At 36.0% G+C, this 17,245-nt stretch overlaps 1 protein-coding gene across 1 annotated transcript in view; it reads right to left on the bottom strand.

The window, feature by feature from the left end:
- LOC130046409 (protein-glutamine gamma-glutamyltransferase K-like) overlaps positions 1 to 17,245 on the bottom strand; it is a 45,556-nt gene that overhangs the window by 7,420 nt on the left and 20,891 nt on the right. Inside the window, exons 3-8 of the mRNA XM_056158982.1 lie at positions 6,519 to 6,701; positions 5,957 to 6,217; positions 2,570 to 2,688; positions 1,249 to 1,356; positions 762 to 939; positions 444 to 579 (exon numbers count right to left, since the gene is read on the bottom strand). Of these exons, the coding sequence (XP_056014957.1) occupies positions 444 to 579; positions 762 to 939; positions 1,249 to 1,356; positions 2,570 to 2,688; positions 5,957 to 6,217; positions 6,519 to 6,701 (985 nt within the window). The remainder of the gene's footprint in view (positions 1 to 443; positions 580 to 761; positions 940 to 1,248; positions 1,357 to 2,569; positions 2,689 to 5,956; positions 6,218 to 6,518; positions 6,702 to 17,245) is intronic.

The raw sequence follows: 17,245 nt of genomic DNA, 5'->3' as shown, positions 1-17,245 counted from the left end.
AAGATGTTTGGTCGACAAAAATTATAAATATTGTAACATTACTACTTTAATCAATGTCAGTATCGTGTATACAAATATTGTCTATGTTCCACTGTAATAAATGTTTGTATGTAAATTTAGTATGATGATATTACACTTGTATATCGTATAAAAATGTATTTATAAAAAAAGGTGTGATATTTTGTTGGGAGATGGTTGATATAGGCTTCAGTCTGTTCTCGATATACATCTCACGATTTAGAGAATTTAGTATTATAGCAGATCTTTGAACAATTAATGACAGTTATGTTGCTCTCATGGTATTTGTTTACGATATTGCTGACTTTAGTCACACTAAAGCACCAAAACTTGCATAGAGTTATTTCGAATTGCTACAAAAATCTTACAACGAAAAGAAATGAACATTATATCAATGATAATGAATCATTTAATCAATAATTAACCAGATTGTATCATCCATCATTTTTCTAGGTCTCCCTTCCGGTGTCCAGAAGTTGTCGATTTGTATGCTGTAATCGCTATCATGAGCAGACCGGAAATTAGTAATACATCTAGTCGGTATCCCAAGAGCTCGGAAAACTGTAACAGAAAACCAGTCTATTAATTAAAACAAGTCAATGCGATATAGTAATGGACAGATTAGATACATCAGTCAGGTTTTAAAGGACAACCAGTTCCCAGGCGCTAAATTCTTAAGAATGATTAGATGCTTTCATCGTCTCCATTTAAAGGTGAGTATTGGTTTTAAGGTTTTGAGTTACCTGTCGTTGCTATGGCAGAAAATGTCCAACATTGCCCGTACTTGACACCTTTCCTCTTCTTGAGGAATTCCTCTAAGATGGCGGCACTTCCGTTCCAGGAGTAGGGAGGCACGCCGTCCTCGTACTTGCCAGACCAGTTCCCCACCAACACCCCGCCGTCCCTCTCGTTATTATTAATCTGACAATAATGTCACATCGCATTGAAAAAATTCTTTTTTAGAAGAAACAAAAATACATACTGGTAATTTAATGTATTAATATAGCATGCACCACGATTACTTTCTCCCTAACCCACCCTTATGAATATCAAATATGTGAAATACCGAATTTTTCAATGAAATAGGGGTCGATTCCATTTTGACATAATGTACTAAAACATTTAAAAGCAATCAAACATGGCTGTCAGTAGTTAAATGTCCTCATGTACTCCGTGTTTTGATGTGTTTCCTACTCAACACAAGACTAATAATGGGTATATTCTACTCACCACACGACTAAGAGCTTTCACCACCAATAATGGGTTGCCTCTGGCTGGATCCCCTAGTTCTGATTTCTCCATCATCGACAACGCAGCCATCAAACAGACGTCATCAAACTTGAATTGAAATCGTAATCCGACATAAATATTTCAGTACGTTAAAACAATGATTTTATCGAAATTGTAGCTTATGCTTCGTAACATTTTCTATTATATATGATTTGTAATCACAGTAGCTGCAGTGGGTCTAAATTATCACAAGTCCCTAATTCCGTGGGGATCCGGGTTAGAATAGGTCCTCAGTACCCCTTGCGTGTCGTAAGAGGCGACTAAATGGGACAGTACCGGTCCATCAGATGAGACCGCAAAAACCGAGGTCCCATGTCACAGCAGGTATGACACGATAAAGATCCCTCCCTGCTCAAACTACAAAGGCCATAAGCGCCGAGTATAGGCCTAAATTTTACAGCCCTTCACCGGCAATGGTGACGTTTCTATATGAGTGAAAAATTCTCGAGAGGGACGTTAGACAATATTCAATCAACCTAACTACACACAGAGAGACAAGTAGATATGTTAATGAGATGTAGTCAGTTGGTTTATGCGATTTAAATAATAAAAATCGCAAGCATCAGAAGTGATATTTGAATTGAAAAAAATCGAGGACAAACAATGAAATACCTTACTTTGTGAGGTTAACTTGCAAAATTTGTCGTAAAGCTAGTTTATCAGTGTTTTTCTTACACAAGAACTAAACGTTTTGAAAAAAAATCTTTAAATGCAGATTTCCACAATTTTAGGCGTCAAATCAGATGATATTCTTCCATTTTATTTCAGAAATGATTTTTTTTTCATTATTGAAAACACATGAGTATGCACTGCGATGAAGCATATTCAATGTAGAACGTTAGCGCTTCATGAAAACTTATGTATTTTCAAAAATGATACCGTGTTTGCCCAACTCTCTATTTTGTATTGTTTACAGGGGTTTTGAGATTGATCGCTGTTCGTTATCTTCACCTTTCCATTTATTTCTGATATTTACGTTCTATTTTCATTTCTTTCACAATTCCCAGCCGTTAAAATAGATAACTATATACTAGTATTTGTCAATTTCATACTCGCACTGTTTACCACTGCATTCCATTCATGAGGAAATAGCTGTCATTACAAATCGTAAAAATAAATAAATATTGGAAATGTAAATATATAGATAGATTGACTTTGATATAAGAAGTAAGTAAAAAATCTTCTTTTTCAGGACGATGTGGACATAGCCATACAGACGCTATGAAAATATATTTCTTTATTAGAAATTTAAAATATTGACCTGCGCAAAGTTCCAGGGCCGGACACAAAACTTGCCGACAGTCCCCATCCAGATCCTTCCGGTCTCATTGAGGACATACTCCTCCCTGTGTGACTCCTCCTCCAAATAGACCGAGTCCGCTAAAGGTCGAGGTAAAGATATTTATCTTACTAATACAGATATCCTCAATAAACATACAAATAGACCGAGTCTGCTAAAGGTCGAGGTGAAAATATTTATCTTACTGACACAGAGATCCTCAATAAACATACAAATAGACCGAGTCCGCTAAAGGTCAAGGTGAAAATATTTATCTTACTAATATAGAGATCCTCAATAAACATACAAATAGACCGAGTCCGCTAAAGGTCAAGGTGAAAATATTTATCTTACTAATACAGAGATCCTCAATAAACATACAGACAGACCGAGTCCGCTAAAGGTCGAGGTGAAAATATTTATCTTACTGACACAGAGATCCTCAATAAACATACAAATGGACCGAGTCCGCTAAAGGTCAAGGTGAAATATTTATCTTACTGACACAGAGATTCTCAATTAACTTACAAATAGACCGAGCCCGCTAAAGGTCGAGGTGAAAATATTTATCTTACTGATACAGAGATCCTCAATTAACTTACAAAAAGACCAAGTCCGCTAAAGGTCAAGGTGAAAATATTTATCTTACTAATACAGAGATCCTCAATAAACATACAAATAGACCGAGTCCGCTAAAGGTCAAGGTGAAAATATTTATCTTACTGACACAGAGAGGCAGGATATAATGTCCAATAAACATACTACTTGTACGAGGGTTGTTCGATATGCAATGTGTATTGTACAAGACCGCGATAACGCTTTGCATGATTTCGTGGATGATCAATCTCTTGAATAACTCTATGCAATACCTTTCCAACGGTATAAACACGAGCCTTCAGCTCCACATAGTTTTCAACGTATAGTCATTTCAATACAGCCAGTCGTTGACAACTGTTGTCAAAATGGTTGGGAAACGGGTTGAAAATATTGAAGAAATTAGGGCATATATATTAATGTAAATTGTAATTTAAATAGGTATTGTAAAAAATCTTGTTAATCATAAAATATTTCAAAAGTCTAAGTTATATATGAATAATCAATTATATGTTTCAAAATATTGAATCCAATGGCAATAAAGAAAGTTTCATTATATTGTTATGAATACTATAATTTCGTTACAACCAGTTTTTGTGAAATTTTAATAATGCTGTTTATGGAAAATCGCAATTTCCTGACATTGATATGGTATATTGTGTTAGCTGGAAAAAAAATATTAATACCGCAACATACTTTTTTTTTATCATTTTTATTTGTCACAAAGATATTTTATTTGTTGAATCAACAATCGAATATAAAATTGAACCTATAATTCTAGAGGGGTGGAATTACAATAAGAGCCATCCTTCAATTTGATTGGGACCTTAACGTTCAGCTTCAACAACTAAACCAATCTGGTCTAGATGATAATGTTTGAGTTTCATACCTTAATTCAGTGTTATAAATTTGGCAACAAAATACCTTAATCCAATGAACGGATATAAATCTGACAACAGCATATCAGTATAACTTTAAAAATGATATCTATTCTAAGATATGAACAACCTCTTTTGTTGGGAGTTGCTGAGGTGAATATGTTGCCGAAACGGATAGTGTAATTTCATAATCACTTTGAGACAAGATATCTATCTATCTATCTACCTATATATATATATACACAAAGCACTAAAATGACCAACGACACGAACAACCAGATTGTCAAATTTTCGGGACGACCCGTCCCTTCTTCAGGACAAACGAAAAGAATTACATAATGTGGACAATATCAACAGAGAATAATAACAAAAACTACATATAAATACATCTAGCACTACAACTACACTAATCTACAAACGTATTTACAACGCAGATTACATGTTTTGGGTCTTTAGGCTTGCCAATCAATGTTAAAAGTGGAGAGAATTAGGACATGCCTTATTCGTCCAAAGAGCTGATCCAAAATATATGTTGGTAAGTTAGATTTACTATCATATGTTCACAACACTGTTCCTTAGTTTAAGCACATATACACTGTACATATAGGTGACTGTTATGTACCGTAAGTCTTTATTTTTCATACCGTAGCACGTGACCGTATGCATTTTATAATTGATTATTCATATATATATATATATATATATATATATATATATATATATATAATTCTCTTGACAATTGTTTATGAAACGTTGCTGATCTTGATAAATATGTACTTGTGCATACGAAGTTGACTTTTCCCCATGCATACGGTCACGTGCTACCGTATGAAAAATAAAGTTTGAAAAATAAAGACTGACGGTACATAACAGTCACCTATATGTATATGTGCTTAAACCAAGGAACAGTGTTGTGAACATATGATAGTAAATCTAACTTACCAACATGCCAAATATGAAAGGCCTATGTTTAAAAAACTTAAAAGTTATGGTCCGGACAAAATAAATGCCCTCAAAAATAAATTGTTTGGCCTTTTCATGAAAGGTCAAGGTCAAGGGTAATACAAAAATGCCACGTGTTACACTGTGTTATCATGGTATAACCACATACCAAATATCGAAGGCCTATGTAAAAAGACAAAATGTTATGGTCTGGACAACAACAATTCTATTATTTGACCTTTAGATAAAGGTCAAAGGTAATCAAATATGATATGTGACACACTGCCTTATCATGGTATACCCACATACCGAATATCAAAGGCCTATGTCAAAAGACAAAAAAGTTATGGCCCGGACAAACTTTGTATGGGAAGCGGGAGAAGAATTCACACAAATACAATATGTCCCTCTTCAGGGAAAGGGAGACATAATAAATATTAATTTCGATCAAAACCTTACAAGTCTTGTGACATACTTCTAGAAATTCGTTAGAGTTCTGATCTAAAACCTTACAAGTCTTGTGACACAATTCTACAAATTCGTAAATGTTCCGATCTAAAACCTTACAAATCTTGTGACACAATTCCAGAAATTCTTTAAGTTCTTGAAAATTGCCCTTTCCCGCTTCCGATTAATTTACGATTTGTGTTTATAAAAGAAATATTCGTCCCTTAAAGCGACTTCTATGTTTTCAAAACAAAATTTACTCTATTTCGATCAAGAGAGTGTACAATTTTCTCATGTTTATTAAAAGTTGTGTAATTCTTAGATATGACGTTAAAAGTAAGTAAATCATTTATTTAAAAAACACGTGTAAACATTACAATTGATTTACGTCCACCTAATTGGACCTATTCGTCACTTGTAAATGTATATACAAATCACGTATGTATAGCAATATTACTTCTTAACTCGCTGAACTAATAGATACACAATTTTTGCAGGACTGTCTTACCTTGGCACCATGGATTGAAAATGACAAATACATCGTCTGGATGACAATGGCGACATTTTTGTGAAGCGCCATCTTTCGGTCGGTGGACGGTGTCAACAAACAGTTGATACTTTCCTACTATAGCGCTAGCAGACGTGCACACTTTAACATTGACCTTCTTTTCGTCTATTCCCGTGATCTGGTATCCCCAGGTCCCTGGTTGTAGTTCCCGCGCTTTGTGGACGGATATCACAGTTCCCTTGCTTTGTAAAGGTTTTCGTCCTGATAGTAGATAAAATATGCATAATGTACAAATTTATGTTATTCTAACTTATTCGAAGATCAAAAGGTAAAACTACAGCTTATGAGATATCATGATATTTTAACATTCTGAGTAGAATAAAAGCAAGAAGTCCACGTCAGTTTGAAAATCAAAAATTCAAATTTAATTGATAGATTTTAATCTACCGATGGTAACTGCACCACGATATCATCGACCTACTAAATCTTATTGATAGAGATGACTGACTTGTGACAAACTGCAATATGGTTATATCATCCTTATTGATAGATGATGACTGACCTGTGACAAACTGCAGTGTGATTATATCATCTTGCTCCGAGAAAACCCGGTCAAAGAGAATACTCATGTCAAATGTCTGTCCCCTTCTTACAATTAGGTTGGGGATCTCGTAAGAGCTCGTCCGATGGGCCTCTCTGTTCAGAGTGCGCTGAAGGTCCAGGCATTTTGGCTTCAGCGAGATCTCTAGAAGAGAAATAAGTTACACGATTAATAGAAAATGAAATCCTTATACCAGATGATGCCATTAAAATGGTAATGCATGTACATAGACCACGTCTTGGTGTTTGCCTCTTACATGTACCTGTATGTACAACAGTGTATATTTCATCATCTGAAACATACACTTCAACTGCAGCATTTGAAACAAACTTCATTATTATTTTTTAACATGTGATTGACTACCTCCAAATATTTTACTGGTCACTCATTCGGAAACTACAGCCCAACTGCAGTATCCTATGGAAGTTTTGATGTTACATATCAGTAGATAGTTAAATTCATTATAGAATGTGTTACTTCGTATTAAACCTGCTTTCAAAAACTTAATCTGAACAATCATCTAGAAATCATGGGTGCATCCTAAACCATATTCTACATCTACCGATGTCTGCTGAAACACAACCGTTTATCATCACGTGGAAATACTGTACAATAAAATTGTCAAATCAAACGTGAAGATAACGAACAGTGATCAATCTCGCAACTCCTAAAAGGAATACAAATTAAAACGTTGGGCAAACGCGGACCCCTGGACATACCAAAGGTGGGATAAGTTGCCTAGGAGAAGTAAGCATCCCCTGTCGACCGGTAACACCCTCCATGAGTCCTGTTTTGATCAGGTAAACGGGGTAGTCCGTAGTAAAACTTAGTGTACCAAGAACTAACATTCGGCATGAAACACGTCAGATAGCATTTAATGCTATTTGAACCAATGATAGGTCGTATTTACAAACTAGATCATTATAACGACCATAAAATATGCCAAATGTTTAAACGAAACTGTTGAAACCCATGTAACATCAATTTGCTTGTCAGTAGACTGCTTCGATTTAAAAACTGATTATACACAGAACAAGCTCTTGCATTGTGTATCCAATCACCACTATATGCAGGTGATAATGGAATATTGTTATATAAATATGGCAGGTTGACAATGGAGAACCTGAAATCGTCTCATTTGTTATAAGGTTGAGCTGTTAGTTTGCCGTTGATATTCATTTTCAATAAAATATCTAAGTACTGCACAAAGCAGATGTGGAGGACTCTGTGGTGTCTGTGATCTCTAGTTCACAGGGATATATCGACATATGAATGAAAATAATCATTGTTAATAGATAAAGTCTCGTCGATATATTTAAATGTCGAGTTGACGGCCACGCAAGATATTTTTTCTTCTCATGTAGAAGTTTTTGAATATACTCTTCTTAATTATATATATATATATATATATATATATATATATATATATATATATATGTATGTATGTATGTATGTATGTATGTATGTATGTATGTGTGTGTGTGTGTGTGTGTGTGTGTACATAAATAAATTTATGTGATCTAAATGCATGCATTTACTATTTTAATTACTATGCATTTATATGTGCATTGTACATGTATATGGGTCCTGAAGGATTTTTTAGTCTTTTGGTTTGTCCGCGCATCTGCCTTGAATGGATATTAAGCATGAACCTTTTGGTCCCAAGGATTTACAGCGTGGTCTAAAATATCTCCCCTTCAGTCCTTCATGTCATTTAGTTTCTGTGGGATATTTTTGGTATCGCACCTCCTGCAGCATTTTTGTAATTGTACTTTGCTTGTTTATCTTCATTTGGCATTTTTAATACTAGTATAATGCTCATTCCATACAAATGATTTACTTTCATATCTAGCAGCAGAACAGAGCTGCAATTGTGCTTTGAACAGATTATACAGTCAACATTTCTATCAGTGTCACCAGTATTTAACAGCACGAACGTATATCAAAACCAAGCCAGCTAACAAAGGAGCACTTAATCGTATATGTTGGCTATAAAATACTTGGGGCCCTTACGTACAAGGTATTTCATTGCCAAAAAAATGACGCTCACGAAAACTGGTTTTAACTCATTTTATGCTATTAGATCGTTCTGTGTTTGGAAAACAAGCACTCCTTTATTATCTTGTCTCATTGCTAGGGAAAAATATGAAAGTATTAAAATCTTTATCTCTTAAGTAGATTCGAAAGCAAATATTAGACATAGGAATGTACCTACTGAGGGTTTTACATGATCTTTGGCATGTAAAAAAAAATTCAAATTGGGTGACAACATCTATTACCTCTGCGTTACAAGAGGTAAATTACTGAACAATTTTAATGGATATCTATAATTGTATTTTTTCGTTTTCCTAATACAAAGAATTAATACTATAGAAATTAGACGCGGAGACTCCTTGACGCTATCTGTATATATCCAATTAGATTTGACATTCTCTGTCCATAGACGGAAATCTATCAAAGAGCACATTAGATGGAAATCCTGATCAAGGAAATGCTTATCAGGGTATTGTTTCATATCAGCTTACACTTTGAACAATATCCATCTTCGAATGAAATACGTTGTAGACACGGACCCCGATAGCATGATACTCGGTATGATACAATATGGTGGGTATTAAATAATAATATAGGCTGTATGAGAAAGACGCCATGCACCAATTCAGATACATGTTGTTAAAGATGTCCAGCAAAGTGACATAAGTATGACCTTATCGATTGATTTTTTTTATTTTACACCGAACTTATTTAAAATAATTTACAATAATGAAAAGGTGAAGATAATGAAAAACGCCCAATCTCATAATTTCCACAAACAATACAAAATCAAGAACAGGGCAAACACAGATCAAAAATATGTAGAATTCAAAATTTGGTGCTTTTATCAATGAAAGGTGAAGATAACGAACAGTGATCAATCTCACAACTCCTATAAGCAGTTGGGCAAACACGGACCCCTGTATATACCAGAGGTGGGATCGGGTGCCTAGGAGGAGTAAGCATCCCCTGTCGACCGGTCACACCCGCCGTGAACCCCAAATCTTGATCAGGTTAACAGAGTTATCCGCAGTCAAACATCTGTGCCAAGAACGGTCTAACAATCGACATAAAACACGTCAGACAGCATATGACCAAATGAGAGGTTGTATTGGCAAACGAAATCGTTATAACGACAATAGAATTTGCGAAATCCTGATTTTAAACGAGACTATTGGAACCCCTGCACCATCAACTTGTTTGTCAGTAGCCTGCTTCGATTTGAAATCCCGTGGGGATCCGGGTTAGAATAGATCCTCAGTGCCACCTTGCTTGTCGTAAGAGGCGACTAAATGGAGCGGTCCTTCAAATGAGACCGCAACAACCGAGGTCCCGTGTCACAGCAGGTTGGCACGATAAAGAGCCCTCCCTGCTCAAAGGCCGTAAGCGCCGAGCATAGGCCGGGATTTTGCAGCCCTTCAACGGCAGTGGTGACGAATATTCTCGAGAGTCCCTCTCAATATTCAATCAATTAATCGATTTAAAAACTGACGATACGCAGAATAAGCTCTTGCGTATTAAAAATACTTCGTCATCATGCCGTTCAACGTGGAAAATAAATGCTCTCAAATAATTGATCAGCAAGTTAAAAATGAACCATCCAAAGAAAACCCCTATCATACTTATGTAACGAACAGTGATCAATCTCATAACTCCTTTAAGGGATATAAAATCAAGAGTTCGGCAAACACGGACCCTTGCATATACCAGAGGTGGGATCGGGTGCACGGGAGGGGTAAGCATCTCTTGTCGACCAGTCACACCTGCCGTAAGCCCCATATATAACAAAATATCCTAGATTTCTATTTGCACATTTATTTAAACTATATAGGATATTCTTTGACACTCAACCTTTAACACTAAAGTGACATCAGTGTTGATGGTGCTGGATCAAAATTTAGAACATACTTCATTGCAATTTCTTGCAATTTGCGGAATCGATATTTAAATGGATAGCACAATACACATCAAAGCAAAAGTACGTATCATCTATCCTTTCGTGTTTAGTAAACCAGAAGTGATAAAAGAATTAGATAGGTTACATGAGGAATATGTTTTGGTTCCAGCTGAGGAAGTTTGTAACAATATTTTTCTTTGTTTGTAAGGCTCATTAATACAACTATATTTTAAACGAACTTGGCATTAATTCCACTTTTAGTGATCGTACTTATACTACAACTGCCCTTTCAAAAGATGAAAATCTTCAAAAACCATTCATTAGTTTTAGACACATTCAATATCCCAGTCAATGGATCGGATGCATATGAGTTACCGTACCTATACTGGATTCCTAAACTAAACTTCATAAAACCCTTACAAACAAAGATACATTGCTAGATCCAGTAAGTGTTCTACCAAGCCTCTATCTTTGGTCCTCACGAAAATATTAACAGCTGTGAAGGAGAAACCTTAAACGTACTGTGTCGCTACATATGCCAGAAGTGGTGTACATCAAATGTGGATTCTAAAAAATTCTAAAGAACTTTTAGCAAACTTGAAATCTCAAAGCTTTTTCTCAAATCAACATCAAAATATATGACTTTTCAACACTTTACATGACTATTCCTGACGATAAATGAAAAAAGAGTCTTAACCAAAAATGGAAAACCAAAATATTCCTATCTTAGACTAGTGATTCGTCATTCAAAAAATTGATATGTTTAACACCACTCTGATTCCACGCACAAATATTCTGAAGTTGAAATAAAAAATTTGCTAGAGTTCCTCATTGACAATATCTTCGCAGTCTTTAGTGATAAGGTCTTCTAACATTCTGTTGGAATTTCCAAGGGCATATTGTGCTCCTTTGTTAGCTGACCAGTTTCTATATTCATATGAAGTAGAATTTATTTAAAAACTTCTACGTGAGAAGAAAAAATCTTTCTGTGGCCTTTAATGTGATTTTCAGATATATCGACGATGTTTTATCTATTAGCAATGATAATTTGCATTCATATCTCGATTCGATATATCCCCGTAAACTCAAAATAAAAGACACCATAGAGTCGTCCACATTTGCTTCATACTTCAATGTAGCTATTTTATTGAAAATAGATATTAACGGCAAAGACACCATAGAGTCGTCCACATCTGCTTCATACTTACAATTTTATTGAAAATAGATATTAACGGCAACTAACAACTTAACTTTATGAAAATCAGTATATGCACCCAGGGGTGCATGAGCCGAGTTGCATGGGATACATTATAAAGCCAGGAATGACGTGGTATATTTATAATTGTGAAGAACTAATTTCAGTTTTAAACCTTTCGAGTTACTGTCCAGAAACCATATTTGTCTGAAGTTTTCAATCTATATTCGGTCAATGTGACCTTGACCTCTGTTCTCCAAAATCAATAGGGTCCTTGCTTTGCTGGTATCCAACAATATATCCAAGTTTTATTTGATTCAAATTAAAAAATTTCGAGTTATCCTCTGGAAACCAAAATCCTTTTGGAATTTTAAATCTATTTTCAGTCACTGTGACCTTGACCTTTGACCTATTTTCTCCAAAGTCAATAGGGGTCTTCCTTACCTGGTACCCAACAATATATCAAAGTTTCATTTGATTAGATTGTAAACTTTTCGAGTTATCATCCGGAAACCAATTGTGGACGCCCGCCCGCCCGCCCGCATCACCAAACCAATAGCCGAGTTCAACTTCGTTGCAACTCGGCTAAAAAGCATGGTGACTTTAGCTTCTCCATTGCCAACTTTCCATATTTATGGAGTAATGTTCCATTATCACTTGCATATGGTGTCTTTGTCTCTCAACTGATTCGATACACAAGAGCTTGTTCTGAGTATGATCTGTTTAAAAATCGAGGAAGCTACTAACAAATAAGTTGGCGTTGCAGGGGTTCACGTAGTCTCTTTTAAGTGCAGCATTTCACAAATTATATGGTCCTTATAACGATTTAATTAACCAATACAACTTTCATTGGGTCAAATGCTGCCTGACGTGTTTCATACCGATTATTAAACTGGTCTTTACACACTGATTTTGACTACGGATTAATCCATTTACCTGATCAAGATATAGAACTCAATACGAGTGTGACCGGTTGACAGGGGATGCTTACTCCTTCTAGGGACCTGATTCTACCTCTGGTATATCCAGGGGTCTGTGAGTGCTCTATTCTTATTTTTGTATTCTTTATAGGAGTTCGCTATCTTCACATTTTCATCCAGATTTGCCCTTCTCTTGATCATTTTCTTTGGTTAGCCCCTAGTAGATGATGGATAATTTCAAACAGCTCACTACACACAATGCTGTCATATTTTTCTGATGTTACTATTATTTTCCTATGAAGTTATTTAGATATTGGGGTTGAAAGGTCCAATATCCGTAACTGTTCTTCATAAGTTAGATGAGAGCGACTGGGGTCGTCATCTTTGTAGCTCTCCTTCTAACACTCTCAATTCCCGGTATTAATTTCTTTTTGTAGTGGGGACCAAACGCTACCACACTCCAAATGCGGTCTTACTAATGCCTTACACAATAGATAGAATGTTTCCATTTCAAAGTATGTAAAAGAACGCCTTATCACTCCTCTTATCATATTTGCTTTTAAGAAATGAGATATCATTTTTTAATGTTATTGGGATATGACATAAAGTTGATCACGTGATCAAATTCTATAACGCCCAAAGGGCGTAATAATGGATTTGATCACGTACCAACTTCATGTCATATCCCAATAACACTCAAAATAATATTTTATTTCTTATATTCATATTTTCTATTTTGATTTGTGTTCTTACCGAGCTTCCATGATTATGTACCAGATGTCCGAAATATCGATCATAGAACACAAAATATAGTTCGTTAGAGTTTTATCGAATAAAATTTTTTAGGAACAATCTCAAAGAGAATAGAAGATATAGATATTTAATTTAAAAGGTTAAAAAAGACGAAACAGGTGTAAAATAAAGATAATTTAGAGCGTAAAGTTAACTGAAATGAAGACAATAGCGGAGTAAACTACATGTACATCCGTAATGTGATTTGGTCGCAATCAGCGATGAAAAAACTGGCGTTGGTTTAGCCTACTAAGTTGAAAACGCAATTGTTGAACACAGATTTCGACAGAAATTCAAAGGATCTGAGAGAATTGATGGTGGATATGATGGGTCAAGTTAACGTTAAGCTTTTAGACAGGTTTTTGCAAAGAAACAACGGTATGTTCATCATTAGGACTCGCGGTTGTAGCCATGCAGGAGATGATTCGAGACAGTAAGACAGATTTAGGCAAAGTGCAGGTAGGATGCTTCTTTTATTTACCTTCAGTGTGTGTAAGAGAAAATGAAAACGAACTGACAGAGTTTTTATTCACTTGATAGATTTCTGTTGTAGGATTCTAATGAAGACTCGCACCGGTACCCTGACATAAACATAAGTTTTCGAGCCAGGAAACAACGGGTTAACTTATCATAATCATAAAATAAATAGGCTTATAACCCTGCCTACATTTTTTTCACTTGCAATATCATAGAACTTTATTTTATAAATTCGCCATGCGGAAGTTGCAATTTATGCATAGTTACAGACGGTATTTAAAACTGTTTAAAATGAAACAACAGAACGGTATATTTAATTTTTCTGTTATAAATTGATGAAATTTTTGTTTGTTTACAAAATAAACTCTGTATAAATATCCTGCTGCGTTTGTTTCTGTTATGATGTCATTGCAGTAGTGGATCCATGGGGGGGGGGGGGTGAAAGTCAAGTATTTGTCAAAATACTCAGCCATTTTGGGTGCCAATCTGGAATTTTACTCACACTATTTCTATTATTCAAATTTGTGGCGAAAGGGGGTGGGTGGGTCTAAATCCCCCACTGTATTGCATAAGAAAGAAGCCAGGTGAAGGTACAGAAACTGACTTTTGAAGCGGTGATTGTATTCATACGCAGGAAAAGACTGATCACGTGATCAATTTCATGTTACACGAAATTGAATCTCAATTGTATTAGTACTGCCATATAAGGTAGTACATTGGCAAATGTAAATATTGTTGACTGGGTGTGTGTATGCCCTTCAAACAGTAACTTGGTGTGGATTGTATCACCTATGTACTTGTCGCTGTGAACAAACTCCTCTCCTCATCTGTTCATTGTATTCGATCCTCTATTCTGTTCATTGTATTCGATCCTCTATTCTGTTCATTGTATTCGATCCTCTATTCTGTTCATTGTATTCGATCCTCTATTTGGGGTGTTTTTTATAGAGTAACAACAGTCCAAACTTTCATGTAGATCTTCCTGTAGAGTAGTAGTATCTTTATTTCATTCTAGCTTTCTGTAGATCTGTTGTTTTACCACGTCTAGCAAATCGTTAATGACGATGACAAACAGGATCAGCCCCAGGAGAAACCCTTGTGGAATACTGGGCGTGGCCTTTATTCATTCTGAGAATACTTCGTTAACACTACTTATTCTTTGTGGCTATTAGTAACCTCGTTTTCGTGAGGTTTTTATTCGCCACTATCATTTACGCATTAAAAAAATTACATTGACCCCGTTTTTTCCCATTGACAACTCCACGTACTTTTAGAGTGATCACCTAATAAACCGACGAAAAAGAAAGCTTCACCAGAAACAGGGATAAACAATGTGACATTAATTTACAAGAGTAACCATAACAATATCATAGAAACACAAATATTCAAAATCTTACCTAACACATGGATTTTTTTATTTATTTGCGAACTAATTTCAGATACCGTGATACAGGGAATGAAATACAGTGAAATTACCAAACATAAGGAAAATTATATCATATAGTGTGACGAAATATTTTATGTAAACAAGAGACTAATTGTATGTGTAGTATAACACTTCAATATTTTGATGTGTTTCGTTCCTTTCCGTTAAATACTAACACCCACACGGATATTGGTATTTTGCGGAACGGAACCAGCGCAGAAAATGTGCATTTTATGTCAGTACTAAATGCACATAAAAAACAAGAGGTACTGTGAGCAATGCTCACTAAGAATACCCCCCGCTTACCCCAATCTCCCAAAGGGTGTTGGTAATAGGTATAAACTACCTCTTTTCTGAGTGTAAAAAACAAATGGCATGACAAACCGAACCATATTGCTTCTTCGATGTCCAGTGCGCATGACCTTTGACCTTTTGGCCCCAAAATCGATAGGGAACATCTTCATCCCATGGGTAGTCCATATGTATGATATGGTGACTGTAGGTGGAAAGGATAACGCTTTAGAGCCCGGAAACCATATTGCTACTTCAATATCCAGTGCGCTTGACCTTTGACCTTTTGACCCCAAAATCGATAGGGAACATCTTTATCCCATGGGTAGTCCATATGTTTGATATGGTGACTGTAGGTGGAAAGGATAACGCTTTAGAGTCCGGAAACCATATTGCTACTTCGATGTCCAGTGCGCTTGACCTTTGACCTTTTGACCCCAAAATCGATAGGGAACATCTTCATCCCATGGGTAGTCCATATGTATGATATGGTGACTGTAGGTGGAAAGGATAACGCTTTAGAGCCCGGAAACCATATTGCTACTTCAATGTCCAGTGCGCGTGACCTTTGACCCCAAAATCGATAGGGAACATCTTCATCCTATGGGTAGTCCATATGTATGATATGGTGACTGAAGGTGGAAAGGATAACGCTTTAGAGCCCGGAAACCATATTGCTACTTCAATATCCAGTGTGCTTGACCTTTGACCTTTTGACCCCAAAATCGATAGGGAACATCTTCATCCCATGGGTAGTCCATATATATGATATGGTGACGGTAGGTGGAAAGGATAATGCTTTAGAGCCCGGAAACCATTGCGTCTACAGACGGACGGACGGACAGACGGACAACCCGATTCCAGTATAACCCCCCCCCCCCAACTTGTTGCGGGGGGGGGGGGGTATAATTAAACATAGTTTATACAGTAACTACAGAAATGAACGCAGAAGAGAAGCTCACATGATTGAATACAATTGTATATGAAAATTAGAACTTTAAAGCCCGGTATTTTATTTTACAACCCTCTACCTTTCATGGGTCCACATGAGTATACACTACTATGTATATAACTAGAACTTTAAAGTCCGGTATTTCATTTTACAATCCTCTAACTTTTTACAGTCGATTCCCCCTTAAGGTACCCCACAACCGGTTTCGTTCCGTTCCGTTCCGCAAAATACATGTACCAATAGCCTTCTTTGTTTCATGTCTTTTAAGAAATTTTCTAACCAGCAGCACAACTTGCTTAATCCATATTTCAGAAGCTTATATGTAAAACTTATACGGTACCAATTTTGATGCACCAGATGCACATTTTGACAAATAATATCTCTTCAGTGATGCTCAACCGAAATGTTTGAAATCCGAAATAACAATGAAGTTTTAGAGCTATTTTAGGGGGAAACAGTGTGCCAAAAAAAGTGGTGTCAAATTCGTCTAAGGATAAGAGCTATGCGTGAGGGAGATAATCCTTAATTTTGAAATGAATTTCTAAATTTTACAACAGCAATTAAATATACATCCGTATTTTCAAGCTAGTAACGAAGTACTTAGCTACTGGGCTGTAGAGACCCTCGGGGACTAACAGTCCACCAGCAGAGGCCTCGACCCAGGGGTATACTAATCGTTGGTGAGGTACTGTGTCGTAAGCATC

This window comes from Ostrea edulis, chromosome 1 (genome assembly GCF_947568905.1).
Source record: "Ostrea edulis chromosome 1, xbOstEdul1.1, whole genome shotgun sequence".
Classification (NCBI taxonomy): domain Eukaryota; kingdom Metazoa; phylum Mollusca; class Bivalvia; order Ostreida; family Ostreidae; genus Ostrea; species Ostrea edulis.
The sequence above is the reverse complement of the archived record's forward strand: the minus strand, read 5'-3'. Positions and strand labels throughout refer to the sequence as shown.